Below are 23,688 nucleotides of genomic sequence, written 5' to 3'. Positions count from 1 at the left end.
GAGTAAATAAAAAATCCCAAAGAAATTTAACTGATGCTTCAATAATAAATGAGATGATCATTAATCGAGGGTTGGTTCAGGTACGTACTGTTACATCCCGCTAATGTTAGTGATAGTGCTGACAGAGCAAACCCTTCAGGCTTGCTCATCACCCCCTCACAGCGCCTCAGTCCTGAGCGTTGCTCTCATAGCCAGTCCACATTAGAACCTCTTGCAGAGCGGTTGCCTCCATAACGTTATAAATCTATCCAATAAGTAAAATAAGTTCATGTACTTTTATTCAGTGAATAAAGTTAAGTTTCTTTAAATAATCTTTTTTTAAAAAGGCATTCAACGCTGTCCGCGTAACATTTTGGTGGCAAAGCGGTGGGATCCGACATCGTAAACCAGGCCCGCTCGTGGACTCACCCCCGGATCCCGTAAAATCCTAAATAAATCCAAAATAAAATAAATAATCCAGTGCAGTGAGTGTAAAGTGCTACTGTGAAAGAAAATATCCTGTTGAGAGAGATCTTGCAAGTGATCTGTCTATCCCGTGGTTGCATCACTAGCCGCAACCCCTACCCTTAAGCGAAGGGTGCTCGTATCCAGCCCTTTGCCCTGTTTAACCCGGTGTCGCGAAGAAGACAAAGGGACCTATTACATCCCCTACTCCTCATAGTCTGCAGCCTGTTTCGCTACCAACATTACACCTCGAGAAGACATTCATCCTAGAAGACATCCTTGCTCAAATCCAAATCACGCTATTATCCTGAAAGAAACAAGAAACAGTAAGCTGAACTACATCGGAATGTTCCCGGCCGCCGCCGTCGCGTTCTTATCAGTCGCCCACATCCTGTGAGTAGTGAGTCTTGGTCATTGCTTTGTTTAGTCTAGACATAACATTTTATTGCTTGTTACCTTAGGGTTCTGTTAGACTTTATTTTTTGTGAACCAAAAGAATTATTGTATCATAATAGTATTATCTTATAATGCCAAAAGTGCCTAAGGTTGAGGAAGGCGAGCTATCTCTTAATATCCCTGATCTAACCGCTAGCGATACGGAAGAAAAATCAAAATCCGCCCCCGGCTCCCCTCGTATCACAAGAAGAACCACAGCCGCTCTCGCGATGTCTACTCTAGAATTAAATGTTCTTTTCAAATTTATTAAATCATACGATGGTAGTCGGGAGACCCTTAATTCATTCTTAGTTAATTGCGATAATGCCCTAAATTTAGCTACCGAAATTCAGAAACCCATTTTATTCAAATTCATCTTAAGTCAGTTAAATGGCAAAGCCGAAGTAGCATGTTCTATAAAAGAATTTCTATCCTGGGAACAACTAAAAGAATTCTTAAAAACCCAGTTCAGTGAGCGTAAACATTACTCACATCTTTTAACCGACCTTCAAGAAAATAAACAAGGTCCCCAAGAAACAGTTAATGTTTATGCTCTGAGAACGGAAACATATCTCTCTCAATTACTTACCGAAATATCACTTTCTACCTCTAAACCCAAAGAGCTCCCCGGCCGCACCGCAGCCATGGAAGACCTGGCACTTCATCACTTCGTAATGGGGCTCCATCCCCGTATATCCAACATCGTTAGATGCAAATCTCCCAAAACCCTCAATGAAGCCATTAACTTTGCGATTTCGGAAGAACGTATCCAGCAAACAATATATAAACGTTCCCAACCTGATACTAAATCCAACTCTAATAATCAACAAAGCAATAAATTTAAGCCTAATAATTCTCAAAAACAATCCTATTACTCAAACCAACCGCAACCAAGAACCTCCAATACAATGACGCAAGGGGCCTCCTCTAGCCTATTTTGCCGTTACTGTAAATTATTTGGGCACGATCTATTAAATTGCAAAAAACGGGAATTTAATAATAACCGATACAAAGTGAATCAAAATCCTCATTCTAATCATGGATCATTTAGGCCACCCCCACGTGTGAACTTCCTCGAACAACCTGATGAGGAAGAAGGTCACGATGAAGTAGACCTCCAACCTAATAATGATTTAAACGACTAATGGGCTCGCGGCGGTGTCTCGCGAGTCCCAAATCCAAATCATTACCTAGCACTAATACCTTTCAAGACACCATCTCTGTATCCAAGGGCTACGACACGGGTAACCAGCCCCAAACTAACGCCCATACCTCTGTATCCAAGGGCTACGACACGGGTAACCAGCCCCAAACTAACGCCCATACCTCTGTATCCAAGGGCTACGACACGGGTAACCAGCCCCAAACTAACGCCCATACCTCTGTATCCAAGGGCTACGACACGGGTAACCAGCCCCAAACTAACGCCCATATCTCTGTATCCAAGGGCTACGACACGGGTAACCAGCCCCAAGCTAACGCCCATATCTCCGTATCCAAGGGCCACAACACGGGTAACCAGCCCCAAGCCAGCGCCCATAACTCTGTATCCAAGGGTCACAACACGGGTAACCAGCCCCAAGCTAGCACCCATATTCCAAAATCGAACTCCTCTTCCTGCAACAAACGCATTTATGAAATCAACATAGATACAACCAAAAGGCTATTGCCTCATGTCTTACTAGAATCCCAAATATCAGATATTCCATTATCACTACTAGTCGACTCAGGATCTAGCATATGTTTAATTAAGGAATCCAGTATCCAAAATAAAATGAACTTAGTTAAAGAATCAATCAAACTCAAAGGCATTGACCCCGGTGATGATCCAACCCAAACCGAAGGACACTTTCAACTCAAACTAAAATTAGATAAAAGAAAATCCATCTCTTACAAATTTCATGTTGTAAAAAATATTAACCTACCTTACGATGGTATTATTGGTACCGATCTTTTAACAGCTTTTGGTTGCAAAATCGACTATACTCATGATATATTAAAAATAGGACCTTTAAATGTTAAATTACATTTCTCAGAGCCATTTTATATTATTCCACCTCGGACAGAGGCTGTCGTTGAATGCTCCGTTCAGGACACAGACCTCAAGGAAGGCATCATTGTAGACCAACATATTTCTAATAATATATTAGTATCCAACTGTATTGTGAAAATCAAAGATAATAATCGCATAAATCTTACTGTAGCTAACATTTCCGAAAACTACGTTAATGTCAAAACAAATTTAAAACTTAATGTACAACCATTATTCTCTGAATCTTATCCCGTCAATACCAATTCCCAAAGTACATCTACAAGAACTAAGGATGTAATAAATTCATTAAGGTTAAATCACTTAAATCTAGAAGAGAGGGATGCCCTCGTAGAGCTCTGCTCTTGGTATTCTGACATCTTTCACCTACCTAACGACCAACTCACTCATACCCCTGCAATCCAACATCAAATCAAAACTACTTCCGATATCCCAATTCATACCAAATCTTACCGATTTCCGGAATGTCATAAAAAGGAAGTAGAAAAACAAATCGACAAAATGCTCGAACAAAACATCATAGAACCTTCTTCTTCTCCCTGGAGCTCACCGATATGGATAGTTCCGAAAAAATTAGATTCCCAAGGCCAGCGCAAATGGCGCATCGTAATAGACTACCGAAAATTAAATGACATCACTATCGGCGAAGTCTACCCTATACCACAAATATCTGAGATTTTAGACCAATTAGGAAACAGCAAATACTTCACCACACTCGATTTATCTTCTGGTTTTCACCAAATCTTAATATCCCCTGAAGATGCACCTAAAACATCGTTTTGTGTGCCTCAAGGCCAATTCCAATTTAACCGTATGCCATTCGGACTGAAAAATGCCCCATCTACCTTCCAAAAACTTATGAATAATTGTCTTTCCGGTCTTCAGGGTACACGCTGTTTCGTCTACCTTGATGACATCGTTATCTATAGCTATGATCTTCCCTCACATATCGAAAATATAAGAGCTGTCTTTGACAGAATCCGTAAGTTCAACCTGAAACTTCAACCAGAAAAATGCGAATTTCTGCGAAAAGAAGTAGCATATTTAGGCCACGTCATAAGTGAAATCGGAGTAAAACCAAATCCTGAAAAAACAAAAGCAGTATCCGAATTTCCTATCCCTCAATCTCCCAAGGATATAAAATCCTTTTTAGGTCTCGTATCTTATTACCGAAGGTTCATACCAGAATTTGCCAAACTCGCCAAGCCTCTCACATCCCTCTTAAAAAAGGACATTCCTTTCAATTGGCAGAACGAACAACAACTAGCCTTTGAATCCTTGAAAAATAAACTCGTTACTGCCCCAATCCTTGCTTATCCTGATTTCACACAACCATTTCTTTTAACGTGTGATGCCTCTAACTATGCAATATCCGCTATCCTATCTCAAGGTCCAATAGGGCAGGACCGCCCTATTGCATATGCTTCTCGTACCCTCAATAAAGCCGAATGCAATTATAGTGTCACCGAGAAGGAATGCCTGGCAGTCATTTTCGGTACTAAAACTTTCAGACCCTACTTATATGGTCACAGATTCACAGTCGTCACAGATCATAAACCCTTAGAATGGTTGTTCAAATGCAAAGACCCAGGGTCGCGCCTTATTAGATGGCGCCTAAAATTAGAAGAATTCGAATATGACATTAAATATAAAAAAGGGAAAATTAATACTAACGCTGATGCCCTCTCTCGGTACCCCGTCAATCCTGTCCAGCATAATGATGATCCTGCTCCTGATTCTTCAAAAGAAGCGTCCTCTCAATCTCCAACAACCATAGATAGAGATCTAATGGATTTATTAATATCTCCTGCCTCCTTCGATCCAGAAGAATTAGGACCAACATCAGTGGAACCCCTCGACTTGGGTGACATCGATCCTTCCTTTCCCGAAATTAACTTACCTACTTCCAATCATCCTGATCCAATCGATAATAACACTCTTCCTTTACCCGAAACTGAGTCTCTGCCTAATAGTCAAAATAATGAAACTATTAACTTACCTGATGATCCTGAAGTCCTTACACCCAGCGGTACGCCTACACAAGGCCCCGAAAACTCCTTATCTCCTGAAATCACAACAAGAGAAACTGCTGCCCCCTCCACTGTTAACCTGGATTTACCTAATGATGACTACTCCACCTTCCTAAAAGAAATAATGAATAAAAATAAACCTTTTAATACTAAAATAATAGAACATAACCAAGAAATCACTAAAACGGAACATAAAGTCATTATTCTCCCTACCTCTATCGATCTAGATGAATCAAACCCCTATGTTCAAACCTATCTTGAAAATATACCTGACAATTCTGAAATTTTAGGAAAAGAAAGAACCTTAAATTCCTTCATATCGTTCAATCTAGGTAATAAAACTATATACCTCCTCTTTTTTAAAGTATATCACTTTGACAAAGCCAGTTACAAAGACCTATATGAAAGCCTAAAAGCACTCAGAAATGAATTTGTAATTAACTTTGACTCTATCCCTGATATTGCCATAACTGATTTTAAAAATCCTTTCGATACCCATCAATTTATCAAAATATATAATATGATACTTTACCTTTTTAATAATACAAATATTAATGTACATATATATAAAGATAAAATAATATACCCTTCACTTTCTGAAATTCCCAAAATTCTTAGGGAAAATCACGATATCCCAATAGCCGGTCATCTGGGCATGAATCGTATGGTTAAAAGAATCCAAGAAATCTTTTATTGGAAAAATATGCGCAGTGATATCGAAAATTTTGTAAAGAAATGCCCACAATGCCAAACTAATAAAGCCCTGAGACAGATTAATGGCGCCCCTATGCAAATCACAAGCACTTCTACTGAACCTTGTCAGCGCGTATCCCTTGATATAGTCGGGCCTCTACCTGAAGCCGGACCTGCCAAATTAAGATATATACTAACAATACAAGATGATCTTACAAAATTCTCCTCCGCATACCCAATCCGCAGCACTACTGCTGAGGAAACCAGTGAATGCCTGCTTCACTACATATCTATCTTTGGTATACCTAAAACCATCCTCACGGATCAGGGTACAAACTTCACTTCTGAACTCTTCAGGAAAACCTGTGAGTTCCTTAAAATAAAGAATTTGTGGTCTTCTCCCTACCATCCACAAACCCAAGGTGCTCTTGAGAGAAGCCATTCGACTCTTAAAGAGTACCTTAGGTCTTTTACTGATGAAGAACAAACTAATTGGCCTCGTTACGTATATACAGCTATGCTCACATACAATACCACAGTTCATTCCACAACAAACTTCACTCCATACGAATTAATGTTTGGTAATAAACCGACACTCCCGAGTTCCATCTATGAAGACTCTTCTGCGGCAACATACCCAGATTATGTCCGCATGCTCCAGAACAGATTAAGGTATTCACGTGAAAAGGCTCTGGACCTCATTAGGAGATCAAAAGAGTCATCCAAAACTTACTACGACTCGCACACTCGCCCATCTAAATATAAAATAGGTGATTATGTGTATTTAAAGAATCATTTGAGAATGCGGAAAGCGCTCTCACCCCTCTGGAAAGGACCTTATAAAGTAGTTAAGATTAACGGTAACAATACACTTACCTTGTTAATAAACCGACGTCACGTCACCCATCATTATGACCAGGTAAAACCTGCAAATGAGTAAAGTAAATATTAGTAGTAAACATAGATATATAAATAATAAATAAAAAATAATAACAATAATAAATAAAAAAAAATAAATAACAAAAAATACTTACCTTAGTAGTCTTATATTAATAAGTAATGTTACTTACAGTTCAGCTCGAGGGCAATCTCATGGAGATTTCATCCAACCAATCACCTTCAGTTCGGGCCTCTACTATGACTACCTGGGAACTCTTAAGATTAAAAACAATGAACTGAAAATTATAATTCCAGTGGATATCTCGCATTTCCAACCTCATATACAGAATATTAAAATAGCTTTAGAAAACACCAGACTATTATGCAAAGCAACACAGGCTGAACAAATTATTGCCGAATGTAACAGTTGGTTACAACCACTGATAGTGCGATTCAAGGACATGAATAGAGAATATGATTCTATCTCGCATCTAATAGACAATAGAGCTAAGCGTAGTGCATGGATAGGAGGTATAGGTACAGTATTTAAATATATTTTTGGCACATTAGATGAAAATGACGGCATTCAATATGAAGAAGCAATAGCCACTTTACAGAATGATGAAAAACGCCTAACTAAACTCATGAAAGAAAATATTTTGGTCACCACTTCTGTACTGGAACAATATAATAAAACAATAGCTACAATTAAAGAAAATGAAATAAAATTATACGAAGCTATTGACAAGCTCTCTCTTTTTATAAAAAATATATCCGACGCTACCAACGAACTACAAATACTTACCGATATTAACAGAATATTTGATTCACTTGAAACATCAATACTAACATTGTCCTTCCAATTAGAAGATATAACTAATAGCATTTTATTTAGTAGCCAGGATATTCTACATCCTGCTATCATAACACCCATTCAATTACATCAAGAGCTTGCCAATAACTATAGACATTTGCCTAGTGACCTTGAGCTGCCTGTAACACTAGATATTAATTCTATACACTTAATTTTAAGTATATCAAAATTAGTATGTTATTATGTTAGTAATAAGATAGTATTTGTTTTACAAGTACCACTTGTGAACATTAAAGAATATGTGTTATTCCATAACATAGCATTACCTGTACCATATGACCCTCGTGAACCGAATAGTTTTAGCCTAATTTCTCCGGCCAATAAATACATAGCAATGACCAAAGACAAGGCTTACTACTGCATCCTCGATGATTTAAAACCCTGCAAGCTAGTGAATCCCGGATCCTATATATGTGATATTGGAAGTATATATTCAACCGACGTAAAGCCTATATGTGAAAGTGAATTGTTAACAAAAATAAATAGTGTAAAACCATTACAGTGTGAAACTAAAGTGATCATCGGAACACTAGACATTTGGAAACCCCTTATAAACAATAAATGGATATTTGTTCAGACGGAACCCATTAGAATAACAATAGACTGTCTTAACGCTCAATTGTATGAGACCACAATTCTAGGAACGGGAATACTCACATTACCTAAGAACTGTGTTGGGTATTGTAAAAGTACTACACTAACACCTAAATATAATATTTTTAATATAACTTCACCTATAAACAATTTCCCGGATTTCAACCTAATTAACGATTCATGTTGTAATTATATAAAATTAAATAGACTAGCATTTGATACACCCCCTGTACACTTAAGTAATGTAGACTTAGATGATTTCGGCCAACGTGGCAATAACATGGTCAAGTCCCTTCTAAGCGACCTAGAAGCTTTGGAAAATCAGCAAAGCCCACATATTATAAAATATGGGACACACTATTCTATTGTTACTATAATATTAGCAATTATGTTCATAGTATTTTTAAGTTTTATTATTATCAAAAATTTCTGTAAATCTGGCAGCAACCGCCCTGTTAAATTCAATCTCAATTTAAAGAAAGTAAAATCTCAAACGATCCCCGAAACCGTAGAACTTACCGACAGACATGACCCTGGACCTGAGACAATCAACCCTGTTGCCCCTCTTAGAACTAGAATTTAAACGGATACTTTGAAACTACCCCAAAGTCTCCTCTTAAAGGGGGAGGTGTTACATCCCGCTAATGTTAGTGATAGTGCTGACAGAGCAAACCCTTCAGGCTTGCTCATCACCCCCTCACAGCGCCTCAGTCCTGAGCGTTGCTCTCATAGCCAGTCCACATTAGAACCTCTTGCAGAGCGGTTGCCTCCATAACGTTATAAATCTATCCAATAAGTAAAATAAGTTCATGTACTTTTATTCAGTGAATAAAGTTAAGTTTCTTTAAATAATCTTTTTTTAAAAAGGCATTCAACGCTGTCCGCGTAACAGTACGATACAGAGAGGCCAACCGCTGGATATTTTTAGCCCCGGCCGCAGATGTGAAGGTCACTCCTGACAGAGTCTACTTATTTATTTAACGCGCCCCCCACGCGATTGTCTGGCTGTATACGAAGAAACTAATTACCAGCTTGACAAAACATTCGTTTTTAGTGAGGCGAAAAAGATTTATGATTAGAAAGAACTTCCACCTAAGATAATGTCGAAATATGTTGGAAAGAAGCTCAACAACATAACTTAATCATCGAAGTGAACGCCTAAACGGAATTTGTTGATTCTCGGAAGTTTTTATGAGTTTAAAACTGCCGAAATTTGAGCAATAGTCTTGAACTTGGCGAAAGTTTAAAAGAAACAAGATAATTAAGATTAAAGTCGTGTATTTATTGGATCCGATGGATGCTTTTGTTCAGGATTATTTATAAAGTGATGCAATTTATTTGAAACACTTTTGTCCACAAAAAATATCCCTTTCTGACTTCATAAACAGTCTAGTTTAACATTCGTTCGTTCACAATAATGCCCCACCAAGAATGTCCTAGTTTTGAACAAAGGCCGCCCCCATTACGGTGCCGTATTCACTTCACTTAGACGTTCTGAGAAGACGTCACTGGCGAGCCGTCTGACAGCACGATTCAGTTCTTCATTATGAAGAAACACTACACGGCTTCACACTTTTGGTGACATTAGGTTAGTTTATATTGTAATACTAAATACACCAAAACATTCAAAAATTTAGATTTGAAATATTAAATCAATATCTATTTATTTGTCTAATCTATACATATAATAAAACATAAAACAGTAAAAATATTTTGTCTGTACATTTGATATTTTTGACTGAAATGGATAGAGGGACACTTAAAATGAATGATAGAAAGCAAAAATTTTTTTTTTTAATTTCTTGTCTGTCTGTATGTATGATCACGATTATCTCCGGAAGTACTGAACCGATTTACTTAAAACTTTCACCAAATGCTTTGTTTTAACTCAGAAAAACATTTAAAGTTTGTTTCATCAAAATCGGTTCACTAAAAAAAGTTATCGGCATTTGAATGAACTCAAGGCATTAGTTTGCCTGCAAATAAGTTGACGCGGAAAAATTCGCAATTTACGCGGACGAAGTCGCGGGCAACAGCTAGTATTAAATAAAATTGACGTTGACGTAAGAACATCTATAGAACTAGCAAAGAAGTAGCTGAGAGTAAAATGAGAAAGTATAGTAAGACCAAGCCGCCTCCACCGTTGATTATAACGTTATTATTTTTTCATGACAGTCTGTTTAGTCTCTATTGATAAATTCACTTAACGCTCCTTCGATTGATCAAACATGATGAGTAAATAAATATACCTTATATAAACCGGTCCTTACAATAATTCTTTCAAACGTATGCAAACTATCCATGGGGATTCCCTTTGCAGACGACAATAGAAATGGGGACCACAAGGCAGTAATTGTAATTAATAACGCGCTGGGCGTTGGCTCGCGTGTTTGCCTTTCATTAGGGTGCACGCCCCGCGCTGTCATATAGTTATTGCCTTCAGCGATCTGTTATTGGAGGTATTACACATTTGATGGCTTTTGGAAAGGTTCTATGAAAAATAAAACTTCGTCACAGGTATCGGAATTACCAGGATTTAGTAGAAGATATTTTTAAGATTTTGTTGGCATCGTATAGACATAAAGAATGAATTTATATGAACCTCGAAAGTTTGCGTTTTATTAGGGTACACGCCCCGCGCTGTCATATAGTTATCTTAGCGATCTGTTATTGGAGGCTTAACAAATTTGATGGCTTTTGGAAAAAATGCACGAAAAATAACCGAAATTTCGTCACGGTTATCGGATTTTGTAAAGTTTGTAAGGTAAATCCTTACAAACTTCTACAAAATCCGATACATTTATTCACAGACCGAGCATTAATTCCGAAAATTATATGATTCCAGAAATCTTGTCATTTCCTTAGGGTTTGGAAAGGTGACATGAAAAATATTACTTCGTCGAGGTAATCTGAATGAATAGCAGTTAGTAGAAAATAATTCGTAATGATTTGGCGGTATCTAACAAAGACAGAACATAAATGTATGTGTTTCTAAAGTTCACCACTCATTAGCGTCTGCGCCCCGCTCTGTCATATAGTTATTTTCTTAAAAATGTACGTGTTATTCTTTTCAAATAAAAAAAATTGTTGGTTTCATGAGAAATCATGAAAATTTGTTACTAGTCTCACGTTCACATGACCACTAATGACTGCTATTGAACTCAATATGAATGGAATAAATTGCAGCATTCCGAAGGAGTAAATTAAACTATCGAAAGTTCAACGTCTTCTCCTAGTTCTTCCTAAATATACACTAGTAATTGGCAATATCAATAAAAAGTAACCTCAAGTATAGGAAGCTCTCATAACTTTTACTACAGCTGTAAATCGTCGAATGGACAAACTCCACCGAGGATTCTTTACGACAACATTGGAGACCTGCGTGATATCATTTAGTGAGCTCACGTTCTGAGAGCCCACTGTAGTTATTGGTGTATATGAAAATATATCGTTTTCCTTCCGTAGTAATTTGCTTGAAGGCGTTTTTGTATTATCTTAGGAATGTAATATATACCTTAGCTTTGTAATGAATCCCAAAAATTGCTGGTTACATGCTAGTGAAGCCACACACGTACAAAATAAGTATAAATGATACCTAAAATGCTGTGAAATAAAATGCAAAAGTTACCGTTGGCTGACTGCCTGAGTTCTTCATTGGGAATCTTTGATGCTTGTTATTTTACAATATCGCCATCAACTAGAATAGTTGGTCTAGTCCTGTTGTGAAAATGTTTCGTAGGTTAAGTTAGACTTTACGATTTAAGTTCCACGTGTTTTTTATATTCTTCTTCCTTATCTGTATTATTGTAAAATTTATTGTAAGAATATAATTTTTTATAATTTAAAGATATTTTCCTCCGTATTGGTACACTAATTCCCCAAGATCCCATCATTTGCCTGGGGATCAATTGTGAAATTAGTTTAGAACTCTCTATTTGGACGTTAGGCACGTACGCCGGGGAAATGAGGTGCGATTTTTGTTATTATAACGTTGTAACGATACTTATTTCTGCCTCCGCAATAAATTCATGTTTATATCGTCTTATAAAAACTATTCTTAATTAGTCGTCTTCTAGTGCTATTTAAGTAGGAATTAGATAAGTAGTTTTTTCGGCTTATTTCTTTGTAATTATTCACCTTTAATATATTGCATATTCTGTTTACTGTCGAGTCGACAAAGTAAGAATGAGATTACATTACACATTTATCACGGAGATAATACTGAGCTCGGACATTAATAAATAGTTACGTATATGCACAAATAAATTGATAATTATATAACAATTCATAGGTGTAATGCTCGCCCGACCTCGTGATTGGCCTTTTGATGAAATAATTTCATAGTTGTTGGCCCTGTGGCCTTCTCTCTAATTTGCGCGATTTAACACATCATGAATAACGTGTTTGTACTCGTTATTTGTTACTACGTACCTTTATTTTTCCTCTCTCACGTAGTATTACAGTTAAAAAATAAGAAGTAAGGAGAACCATGCAGTCACAAAATAATGATCTATGTGAGAGACTGGTGTCTGTACACGAAAAACCTGTATGACAGATTACCAGCCTCTCCTACTTTGAAGACACGTGGTTCAGAGTAGGAGAGGCTGGTAATATAATACAATGCAGGTAAACACTTATACCAGTTTAGGTACATACCTACTGTGGAGAAAAACAAAAAAATAATAATAATGATGAATGAACTAAGAAATAAGTAATAAGGAAAAGAAATAATACCCATCACGAATCCATAACAACAAAAGACACCGTGAATTTTTTTTTAAGCAGGGACTAACAAAATACTGCTGATCACAAATCCAATCTGATTAGAGATTTGGTTAGGTTTCCTTTTGCTTACGAGAATAAAAGCTTATGTGCGGTCTATGGAATTTCAACAACGTATACAGTAAAATTTAAGGTTTTTAATTATGCAACGATTAGTGCTGTAAAACTCCTTTAAGCCTGAATTGAAATGAAAACTCAAACAATAAAGTATAATTAGTTTTCTCATTAGAAAGTGCAAATCATCACTTATGTAATTAGTCTTTAATTCCTCTTTATTATTGTCTTATACATAAAATAATATTGTTTTTAATGACATCATTTAAACGATCATGTGGGGACAACCCTTGGTTTTATTTTGATAAGTACTTATATTTATCCATCCTCGTTGTAGCTAAAATTGTTAGTTTAAATATTCATGACCATCCTCTTCTCTTAACTGTCTAATTACAGAAACTCAGAAATAATTTCAGAACGTTTAAATAATTGAACACAGGTTTAATTTGTGAAATATGCAAAACTCGGAACTGTTGAATGAATTTGCAATTTAAAAATCTTGCCAATTCGTTCACAAGACATTTGCGCAGTCCACTAAACGTAGTAATTCTAGAACCTGGGCGGCGGCGCCGAGATCATTGTTAACGGACGAACATGTTTTTGTGCAAACCTGTATAAACAAATAATTTTTCCTGGTGTGAATTCGTATATTTTAAATTTTAACGAAATCGTTAGAGCCGTTTTGGTTTAGAATAGACTGCAGCTGAAGTCGTTTTACCACAACTGTGACGTCTGCGAGGTCTTTGCTCGCCAAATCGATACACCATTCAACGTCAGTGATGTTTACGTATCGTCTCCTTGGCGACCGATTCGATTCGTATAATTATTGTCGTATGCTACTACTTGTACGGGATTAGCGTTAAAAGGTTTTATCGATTTCTGACACTGCTTTAAGATATGATTTCAAGAAATTCACATGCATCTCCCGAAATATGGTTTTTAATACTTAGAAACTGGTGTACTAGTACCCACAAGGGATATATCAATAGATGATTTGCTTATTTGCTAATTAAACATCGACAAAATATCGATTTTTAAGTTTATGTGTATACGGTTTTATTTTTATTTGGTCATTTGTTGTTATTATTTATTTGGATTTTTTCAATTTCCTATCTGACATTTGCTAATCAAGCTTTATACGAGCGTGAACTGCGGCCATTCTCTTTTGAATGGCAACACGTTTGCTGCTACAGACAGCACTGAATCAATAGGAATTATTAACGGACCAGTTAGCATTTAGCATGTGTCTGTCTGTTATATGAGGCCCTTTGTTCTGTGATGCTCTGTGAAATTAGTCTTTGGATCCAGACGCCGTCATTGCACTAGTTTGAATTCTTCATTTGTTGATTGCTGATATTACTTACTCGTCTCTTTGTTGTGAGTTGCTCAAATACCAATCAGCAAAACGTTATTCATATCGAGTGCAACAGCTCTTTTGATTTTATTGTTGTCTGATTTTCAGTATGTCTCCAACTTGTTATTAAATGGTGAACAGGATTTCACGTATGCAATGAGAAATGTGAATGTGTTATCATTAAGGATTTGAAGATATTAGATCGCACCGGCCAGTCAGTGAACTCATTTTATATGATTACTTAATGATAATGTTTGGAATAAACTTATCCATAGGAAATATTTTTAACAAGGTTGTCCAAATGTTGTCGGAAATATTGGTTCGCTTCCACTGGCAATATTGTGCCCGATTGTGGTGCTGACCAATAACATGCTGCTATAAAATGAGATATTTGTACATTTTTCTGTTTTTTATTTATGTTTATTAAAAAAATTTTCCCATGTTGTTTCAGGTACTATTCGAAATGAAGTGTTTCACAGAAACAAAATTATCGGGTAGTAAGTCTTCTATCGGAAAGGAAAAATTAAGTTACATTGCAGCAGCTAAACAATTTGGCAAAAAGAGTATCAGAAAAAAAGCCCCGAGTATAATACTTAATATGATAAATAGACGATGGTATGAGTCATGGAATCGTGGCTCGCACCCATTGCTTCACCGGATCGATTTAGTGATATGCTGATAGCTCGCACGATATGGAACGGCCTGGTGCTTATGTTTTATACACTTACTCTAAGAAATTCTTTTACTTTTTTTTTGGTAAATGTTACGCATTTTGCATTTGCTATGCTATCACCTATGTCGTAAATCCAGGGTAAACAATATAATACAGTAAAATTAGTTAGATTACTTTTACAACATATGTATAATACAAGCTGCCCGCCACGGCCTCGCCCGTCCTACATTGAACAGTTGCAGATAATATACGATCGGAGGCAGGTATATGTGAACCTCTTATGGTGTTGGTTTATACAGAGTCACATTTTTTCTGCAGCCGACTGTACTTTTTATAGGAAAAGATTTTTTTATTATCGGCTTAGTATTATCAAAGATTCGACCTTACAAACCTAAGTTAACCTCTATAGTGTAGATAAAAAAAGCTAAAATACAATGAAAAAAATTAAAGACTAAACAAGGATACAAATTACCGAGTTTTCATGTTCTGTTATTTTTTCTAATCTCTTCATAAATGCTTGAATGTTTATTAAAGTAATAACAACTACAAGATGCAACCGAGGCAACATTATCGGTGCAGTGATACAAATATTGCAGATTGCAACACTTGCACCGGGGGGATCCGACATTCCACTTAAGCTGCACCTGTTCTGAGAATTGAAAACGGGTTCATTTGTTGTTGAAATTACACGTGGTCTTGTTTTGTTTTCACTGTAAAATTTTATAAGAAAACAACGTATAATTGCTGCTTTTCCTTTCATTATAGGTACTTCAATCTTTTTTTGCATACCTACATTCTGGATTCAGCTTTTAATATGTAATGAGTGAAACACCCATGTCCTTCTTTAAGGTCCCAAATTGACATGGTGGATTTGTGGTCCGGTGAAGTTGGACTGAGTTTAAGCATAGAAATGTCTGTAGTTTTTTGATTTGTATTGTTTTGTATAAGAACTAGGAACAAATTTATTTAATTCAACTAGGTTCCGCTGCTACGCTTTTAACATGCTCAAACTTGCTGGACCGATTTATCAGTTTCTGTTTGGTAAACTACTAGTTTGAGCCAAATCTTTGTACAAGTGTACCAATCTGTCGAGAGAAATAATTATATATGTCCTTTGTAGACACACGACTTGCCGTATATTATTTAGATCTTTTAGTCGGTACCTAAAAGCGCGGTGTGACAAGGAGAAGAGGTAACGAAACAAGAGTTTAGTCTTTTGATCATACCGAAAAGGTAGCGTTTTTCAATTAAGCTACCCATTGCCAAAAGCGTCCCCGGGAACGATGTATGAACAGGGAGCTGTAACGACTTCAATTTTCCTTGGCGATATTTACGAGTATGTTTGGCCGCATAAAATGGCGGCGACGTGCGAATGTGCTCATTGCTTTTTGGGTATCATAAACAGGGTTAATATCCTTATACAAGCCTTTTGCACTGAAGGTATACGACTGTGACTGTAGTAATTCCGGGAAAGCCGTTTTGTTAGGCAGGGGCAAACCGCATATTTTTAAGTACATGTGTCTGTTTCTTAGGCTACTTTGGTTTTCAAATTATATTGTTTTTATGGTTATTTTGCACGGTTGCAGCATCATTCGTCAGGTAACCTCCCTAGTACTCCGATCAAATTTATCGAGCCTCACGAATATATAAAAGAAATGGGAACAACAAAGAATTACTGAATAGCAACAAGCAAAAAATATCAATATAAGTATTTGTGTTTGTTATTTGGATACTCGTGTAATAAAGTCACGTATGATTTTGCATAAGTATTACTTGCATATTAAGATCTTATTAGCTAGAATGTGTTACCGCGACGTATTTCTCAAGGCGAACGTACTGAAATATTAAATTTATGCTAATGTCTGAGGTAATGTGTATTTGGAGCTGAATATATTGATGACGAGGGTTTTCAGGTTCTGTCGGGGGAATTGAATCGTCATTCAATATTTTCCAGAAAATTAAATTAACTTTGCAAGTTTTAACTGTAATTCTATGCATATCGAGGAGAAGTTAAATTTCGGTAACATATCGACGGCAGCGAAAAAAAAATGTTTAATATAATGTTTTCAATAGTTCAATAGATATTTACTACTAAAATGCGAATAAACTTATCAAAAAGGTAGGTAAAATAAACAGAAATGTTTGCAATCAATGGCCAGAAATATTACGATTATAATCAATCATCAGCAAAATCACATGATGTGTCACTCAAAGGCTTGAATACACTACATCAATTGACAATTATTACGGTGTTTGCCGCTGAATTTCCTCGCTTCTGCTTTCATTCGAATTACATCATTATGAGCAACGCTATTGGCTTTCCAGACAGGTTTCCCTTATCACTACATACTCGTAGTTTGAAACAAAGTCGCTTCCTGAGTCTATTCCTATATCTGTATGTATGCTTACTTTTTTTAACTACACAACGGATTTTGATGCAGTTTTTTTTTAAATTGATATGTATATATTTTAAATTGTAACCTTGTCATCATATCCCTAAACCCAATTTAAATTATAATTTGCCATCTTAGAAAACCATTCATAGTATATTTCTTATTACAAAAATTGACAGGTGAAAACTCGAACATCATAATCGTAAACCAAACATGCGGTATTCTCTTGGTATTCCTAAATTACATTCCGTCGGGACTGGGTGCGCTGGAATAGAAAATGAATGTAAATTCCACACCGGCTGCTATTCATCCCTTCAATTTGAGCTAGTCTTAGAAATTATGTCATCCAGGCGGTAATTAACGCTAACGCATGTATCGGAGGTTGCCTTTTCTAGTCGCATGCCAACGAAAACTTACAAAAAATTATGTGTTACTTAAATATTAGTTAGGAACCACAAATTTCAGTTCAAGGGTCTGTCAATAAGATGTACAAAAATTTTAATAAGTAAATGATACAAAATTTGGTCAGGCTTTCATGTTAAGATGTATCTTATTTCGTAGTTAGTATTCACGGCTGCTTTTTACGCTACATATCATAGGAAAAAGATGTGACAGCATGTGTTTCGTAACACGTCGACGCTCATGATAAATGTCAGGTCTTTACACCTGTATATGTCAGATTATGAAACGTTTGTCACGTTTTTATGACTTGTTCGTTAAGGGAGATCTGGACTCATTCTTTCAATGAATACAACTTATGACGAATTTATTGTAAAACCATCACTTAATATTTATTTATTTTACTGTTACTGCCATTTTACTGACAAAGAATCAACTTTTGTGGAATAAACTTCTATATTTATTTATAAATTATTAAAAAAAGTTACTAAACAATAAATGTATTAAAAATTATTTTACAATAATATTTTTATTATGAATATATGAATATATGAATAAACTTTATAGTATTGCAATACTCGGATACAAAATTATGACTGCAAAATAATGACAATTTTATTTATAATATATTATATATAATATTTATAATATATAGATAGCGTATTATTGTAAAAAAAAATCGACCAAGTATTAATGTTCTCATTCTGAACACGTAGGTAAGAACATGGCAGGCAGGTTGACATTTAATTCAATTTTGTTGCGTGACGGCGTTATATTTGGAACGAACATCCTAGATGTAGTAGAAAATATCGAATTCTCAGGTAACGAATGTATACATGTCATGTTCGTTAGTATTCATTTTAAATAAGCTAAAGTTATTATCGTGAATACCATAATGTGAGTCCTGATCGTGATCATAGACGGACCCTGGGCTTAGTATCGGTAGGAGTCAATCGGCACCAACGCCACGTTTAGCTCTATGATTTCTAGATCTCCCCAATATTTGTGTGTATAAACATGACATAGTTTTAAATAAATTTGTTGAGAAATATGTGCTGTTTGTATGTAGAACTTTTCAAATACATATGTTTTCTTTTTCACTCAGAGTACTCATAATAATTTACAAAAAGTATCTATAGCCAATGACTTTCGTTCTCCCGCTGTAATCCCGTCGGAGTGCTCATAAGATACGCTCCGAAATATTTTCACAACAAAGGGCTGTTTAAAGGACACATTGTGTTCTGCGCATGATGACAGATGAATTACATCCCTTTCAGTGGCTGTGACGTGTGTAGTCTCTGGTAGCTCTTTGTTCTTTGGAAATGTTTGCAACGAAACATTGTGAGTCCAGTTTTAGTCTACACTAAGTGCGTTTGAGACACTAATAGTCAGATGATAGTTCTTTACGATTCAAAAGTTTCATGCAGTCATAACTGTCACGAGTTTTAAAGGTAAAGTCGTAACTTAAAGCCACATTTAAAATTCATTACTCTGTTTGCCGTCATCGATTTGCATTCCCCTTCAAAAGTCGTCTTCGAAAATCTGAAATCAATTTACTCGAAGTCCATAATAAACCGTTAAGACGGCGTATAAAAATTCCGTTCAGAAAGCAAAACCATGTAACAAGTTTTCCAGTTACCGTCGTTTCGGCGGCGTTCCGATTCGAGCACAGTCGGAACGCCCCGAGCCCGCCCGGCGCCCCGTGACGTCATCGTATTGTTGAACTGTAAACACGATCCCTTGGCATATTTACTCTGCTCCAAGCTTCTCATATTTACTCGTCTACCGAATGTTTCGCTTAATTTTAATGAAATTTTAAAGATATTTATTGTTATGTTTTGTTGAACAATAGCGGTGATGTTGCGGCTGGCGTGGGTGGCTCTGACGAATATGAACACCGTATATGGAAGACGACGCTGAGGAAGACCAGCTTTTAAGGTTGCTTGTCTTTGCGATTTGTCGCCTACATTAGTAATATGGAATTTTAGTTTCACTTAAATTGCCTTTAAATAATAATTTTAATTTTTGGCCTGTTATTTGCTATTGAAAGTTTGAAATCAGAAATTTAAACTGCTCTTAAAACTCTTACGAGTATCACATTAGCTTCATTCTCCTTCACTTTTCACACAATTTTCGAACTCCCTGAAATATAATAGGGGAAACTTCAGATACGTTACAAACTACAGTCAAGTAGTTCAGCAAACATTGAAAATAATTTAAAGTAAGCACATCGTCCTTTCATTTGAAATCCTCCGTTCTACTTGTCGCGTCTCAATCATTTGTATGCACATAGCTACTTGAAAGTTATCCTATTACAAGTTCCCCTATTTTACAGGCTATTACCATAATTGCTACTACATTTGTATAGTAAATGTATTAACAAAATTTGCTTTTATGTGATAGAATTTCATTGTCTTTTCTGCGTGAATTTTACAAATTTTCTGCTTTTTAAAGATGGCGGCTTGAACTTTACATTATTGTTTAGATATGTTATAAAAATAATGAAAAATCATTATCGTTTTATAGATTAAATTTTATATTTTTAGAAAGCACTGGATACTTCCTATTGCGGATTCCTTTTAAGGCCGTTACGAAGGGACTGCTTCGTAACGGCGATAGAAACGTTAGGGCTTACGTAAGCCTTTGTTCGGTGGATTATGGACATTGGTGACAGTGGCCATAAGTAGCGCTTGGATTATGTAGAATGAAAAGGGAAAGCGTCGTTCGTCTTTTAAGTCGATGTTACTATATAACCGTTGATGGTCAGAGGGCTTTATAGTACTTATTTCAAAGTAAGTCTAAGGGAATTTAATGTTTTTACTTTTCGTAGCTGTGCATGGGTGACAACATTAAAAAATAACTGGTTTCAATATTCCATTTGCAGAAACCTGTTAGATTTGTAAATGGAATTGTGGGATGTAGAAATTGTACAATGTGGGTAGATGTATTCGTAAAGGAACACGACCATCTAACTAGAAGCTTTTGACAGTTTGAAACAAGTTATGTTTTTTTATTTTATCACTAGTAATTTGTTATTTAAATTAAAACAACAGTGGGATCGTTCATTCTCCGTTCGCTTAATTGAAATATTTTCAATGGCAAGTTAACTTATTTTTGTTTTATCATAAAAAGTTACTACGACCTACGTTCTCGTATTTACTTTGTTAAACCAATTATTATGACTGCTTAAAGAAATTTTAAACTAATTCTTTCTTACCGAATCATAAAAAAAAACCTACGTAGCCATTTCAAACAGCTTCTGGCTACGCATTGAATGCAAAAATAGTCTAGGTAACTAACATACACTTACATAATGTAAATAAATTTGTTATGGTAACAAAGGACGTTTTCGTCTTTTACTGTTAAATTACCAGTCACGTAATGCTTGCATCAAACTCATTAGAAAGTTGGCTTTTTTGTTCAAGTATTACCATTTGTGTCGCATTTGCGTCCGTTATGGTTTTTTTTTCAAAGTTTCATGTGATACATAAATAATAATTTAAGTTTCTTGTTTTGTTATTTGTCTTATAACAAACTTATTTATTTTAAACTTTATTGCACAAAAAAATTACAAACATTTGGCATTCTCTACCAGTCTACCAGCTGACCAAACAAAAACTTTAAGTTGGTGGTGCGATGAAGTGCACATGCATATTGCAAAATACATACATTACAAAAAATACATAAATAGTTATCATAACGAGAATACTCAGAGAATATTTCCAAACGTTAATATTGCACTGGAACTTCGAACATTCAGAACAAGTTTACATGCCAGACATGATAATCTTCAGGGGGAGAGCAATATCACGATGTTATGACGGCATAACTTCCACAAAATGACAGCTTAGTGCCATGGGCTTAGAGGGTCGGTATTACTTTTTGCTAAGGGCGTCCATCGTCTACCTGCCGAAATGGGATCCTCGAAATTCATACGGTTTGGTGGAACGTGGTTTAGTCGGAACTATTGAGGCTAGAGGCTTTTGAGTTTAATAAGGGCAATGGGTCAAATATTTTATTAGTTTGTTACAGATTTGAATGTATATTCGACGTAATAATTTCAAAGTATACTTAAGCTGTTTTTATTTGCCGAGAATGTTATGTAAATCAAATAAATCAAATTTATTGACTTTGTTTCTTGTTTCCTTTTGTCGTTGAAAGAAAATTTTCTGCTTCAGAAAAATACTTATAAATCTAATTTCGACGTGGCATTTGGTTGTGATAATTTATTTCGCCTGAATGAAACCTTTTCTAAAAATGCGCGGAAGTGATGTTGGAACACTCGCATCTTAGTTATTCTATTGTCTTTAGTTTATCTTTGTAACTGAACCTTATTCTTTCAATAAGTGTTAATTTATATTTCTGTCAATAAAAGGCTCAAATTAATACTAGTTTATATAGTAACCTAAGGCGTCAATAAAAATAAAAGTAGCGGATATCATTGGTACAAACGTTTTTGTGTTTTAAGAAAATATTTTACCATAGGTTCCTAGCAAATGAAGATACAGAGGCGAAGTTATTTAGATAGTATATCCTAATGATCCTGAAGTTTGCTGGCACAAAGCAGCCATTATCAAGCTCTGTGAGGTTGTTTTGCGCTTCGTATGCGTCGTATGTTTTGCAGTCTACATGTTTAATAGGTGAAATATTGTTTACTTTTTTTTCTATCTGGCCTGGGTTATTTCGGAATTGAAAATATTTAAACTGCTTTCTTGATTGGTGCATTTTGTTTTTTTTTTTAATTTAATTAAAACATTAACTTTTTGTCGTCGAGTCTTTTATCAAACAAATTATCATCTTATAAAAGATCTTGCCGCTCAACGGAATGTAGCTGGATCTCAATAATTAAAAATTTACTACATCATAATCGGTTCATCTCCTCGTCTGCTACCATATCCATAGACAGACACGCAGATAAGGCATAAACGTCGATATCTTTTTAATCGAGGGTTTATATAAGTCATCTTGATAAATCTCCATGCTATCAAAGTGCCAAATATCAAAGGTCGGGCGGGATTATCCCAACAAAGTTGTATTCGAAGTGGTCTCAGCTAAAGTTAGCCACATAAACTCCAATGGATATTTCAATGTGACTTTACAAAAATTCGCTATGAAACCCTCAGTTTCATAGTCCTTTCAGGCGCGTTTTGTGTAATTCTGGCTTCTTTCCAACGTGAATGATGCTAGGGTATGTACACATTTCTGAATCGAAATTTTATTCAACGCTGTGAGAAAAACGCGGGTGGAACTGCGGATAACAGCTATTCGTCTGTTTGTGCTTACGATTCTGAACGGTACAGAGTGTCGGCAAACAGTAGAGCCTTCCGGACGCCACCCAGCGGTTTGGTTGGTTGGTTGTGGTTGTTGGTTGGTTTGTGACTCCATTTGACCGAGAGCCAATTCAAATTTTCAAGACTACCAAATTGTAGTTATACTATGTTTTCATGATGTATATTTACTCGAATAAACATTTATACAACACGTAATTAAAAACCAAAAATAAATATTTTGGTTGACTGGAAAAAATCCAAATTGGGATAAGTCCGACATAGGACATAATTCTTCTAAGTCCAATAACTGTTTTGTAATTTGTTATATTTATTTTTATGTGCAATAAAGAGTTTACAAACAAACAAACAAATAACTTTTTAGTTCATTCATTCATTTCGTTAGTTGTTTTACCATAAATTGATAAAGATGCGGTAAACAACAACTTTCAATTACAATGTTTTTCATGCAAGCTTTTAATGAAATTGAATTAGCATATTGCTCGGTAACTGACAGCACTTTAGGGGATTGACTTTGACTTTGCGACCTTGCCTTTAATGGCTGATACCTGAGCGCCGTGTGACGTGTTATTCCCGCCACTTTATAAAAGGACATCTTTTCCCCATGGATGACGTAAGAGGTGACTAAATGAATGGGCACATTCATCTACTGAAGCTTTTTCCAAAATTCTATGTGAGTTAGGTGCCCTTGAAAAGTTGCGGATATCAGATGGAAGTCGCTTCATGTAAGACCCTGACTTACCCAA

The 23,688-nt window shown here is 35.8% G+C and overlaps 2 protein-coding genes across 3 annotated transcripts in view; both read left to right on the top strand.

The window, feature by feature from the left end:
• LOC106129815 (kinesin-like protein KIF13B) overlaps nt 1-23,688 on the top strand; it is a 115,077-nt gene that overhangs the window by 26,180 nt on the left and 65,209 nt on the right. The window lies entirely within an intron of this gene.
• Nucleotides 2,024-8,869, top strand: LOC132902613 (uncharacterized). Its single transcript, XM_060948419.1, has 2 exons — nt 2,024-2,541; nt 6,692-8,869. The coding sequence occupies exons 1-2, from the start codon at nt 2,024-2,026 to the stop codon at nt 8,580-8,582; spliced, it is 2,409 nt and encodes an 802-aa protein (XP_060804402.1). The 3' UTR covers nt 8,583-8,869.

The sequence above is a fragment of the Amyelois transitella genome, chromosome 3 (genome assembly GCF_032362555.1).
Source record: "Amyelois transitella isolate CPQ chromosome 3, ilAmyTran1.1, whole genome shotgun sequence".
Classification (NCBI taxonomy): domain Eukaryota; kingdom Metazoa; phylum Arthropoda; class Insecta; order Lepidoptera; family Pyralidae; genus Amyelois; species Amyelois transitella.
The sequence above is the reverse complement of the archived record's forward strand: the minus strand, read 5'-3'. Positions and strand labels throughout refer to the sequence as shown.

Coding starts and splice junctions, on each gene's coding strand:
- LOC132902613 (XM_060948419.1), top strand. CDS start 2,024: ATGGGCTCGCGGCGGTGTCTCGCGAGTCCCAAATCCAAATCATTACCT. Junction 2,542..6,691: donor AACATAGATACAACCAAAAG/GCTATTGCCTCA, acceptor TACTTACCTTAG/TAGTCTTATATTAATAAGTA.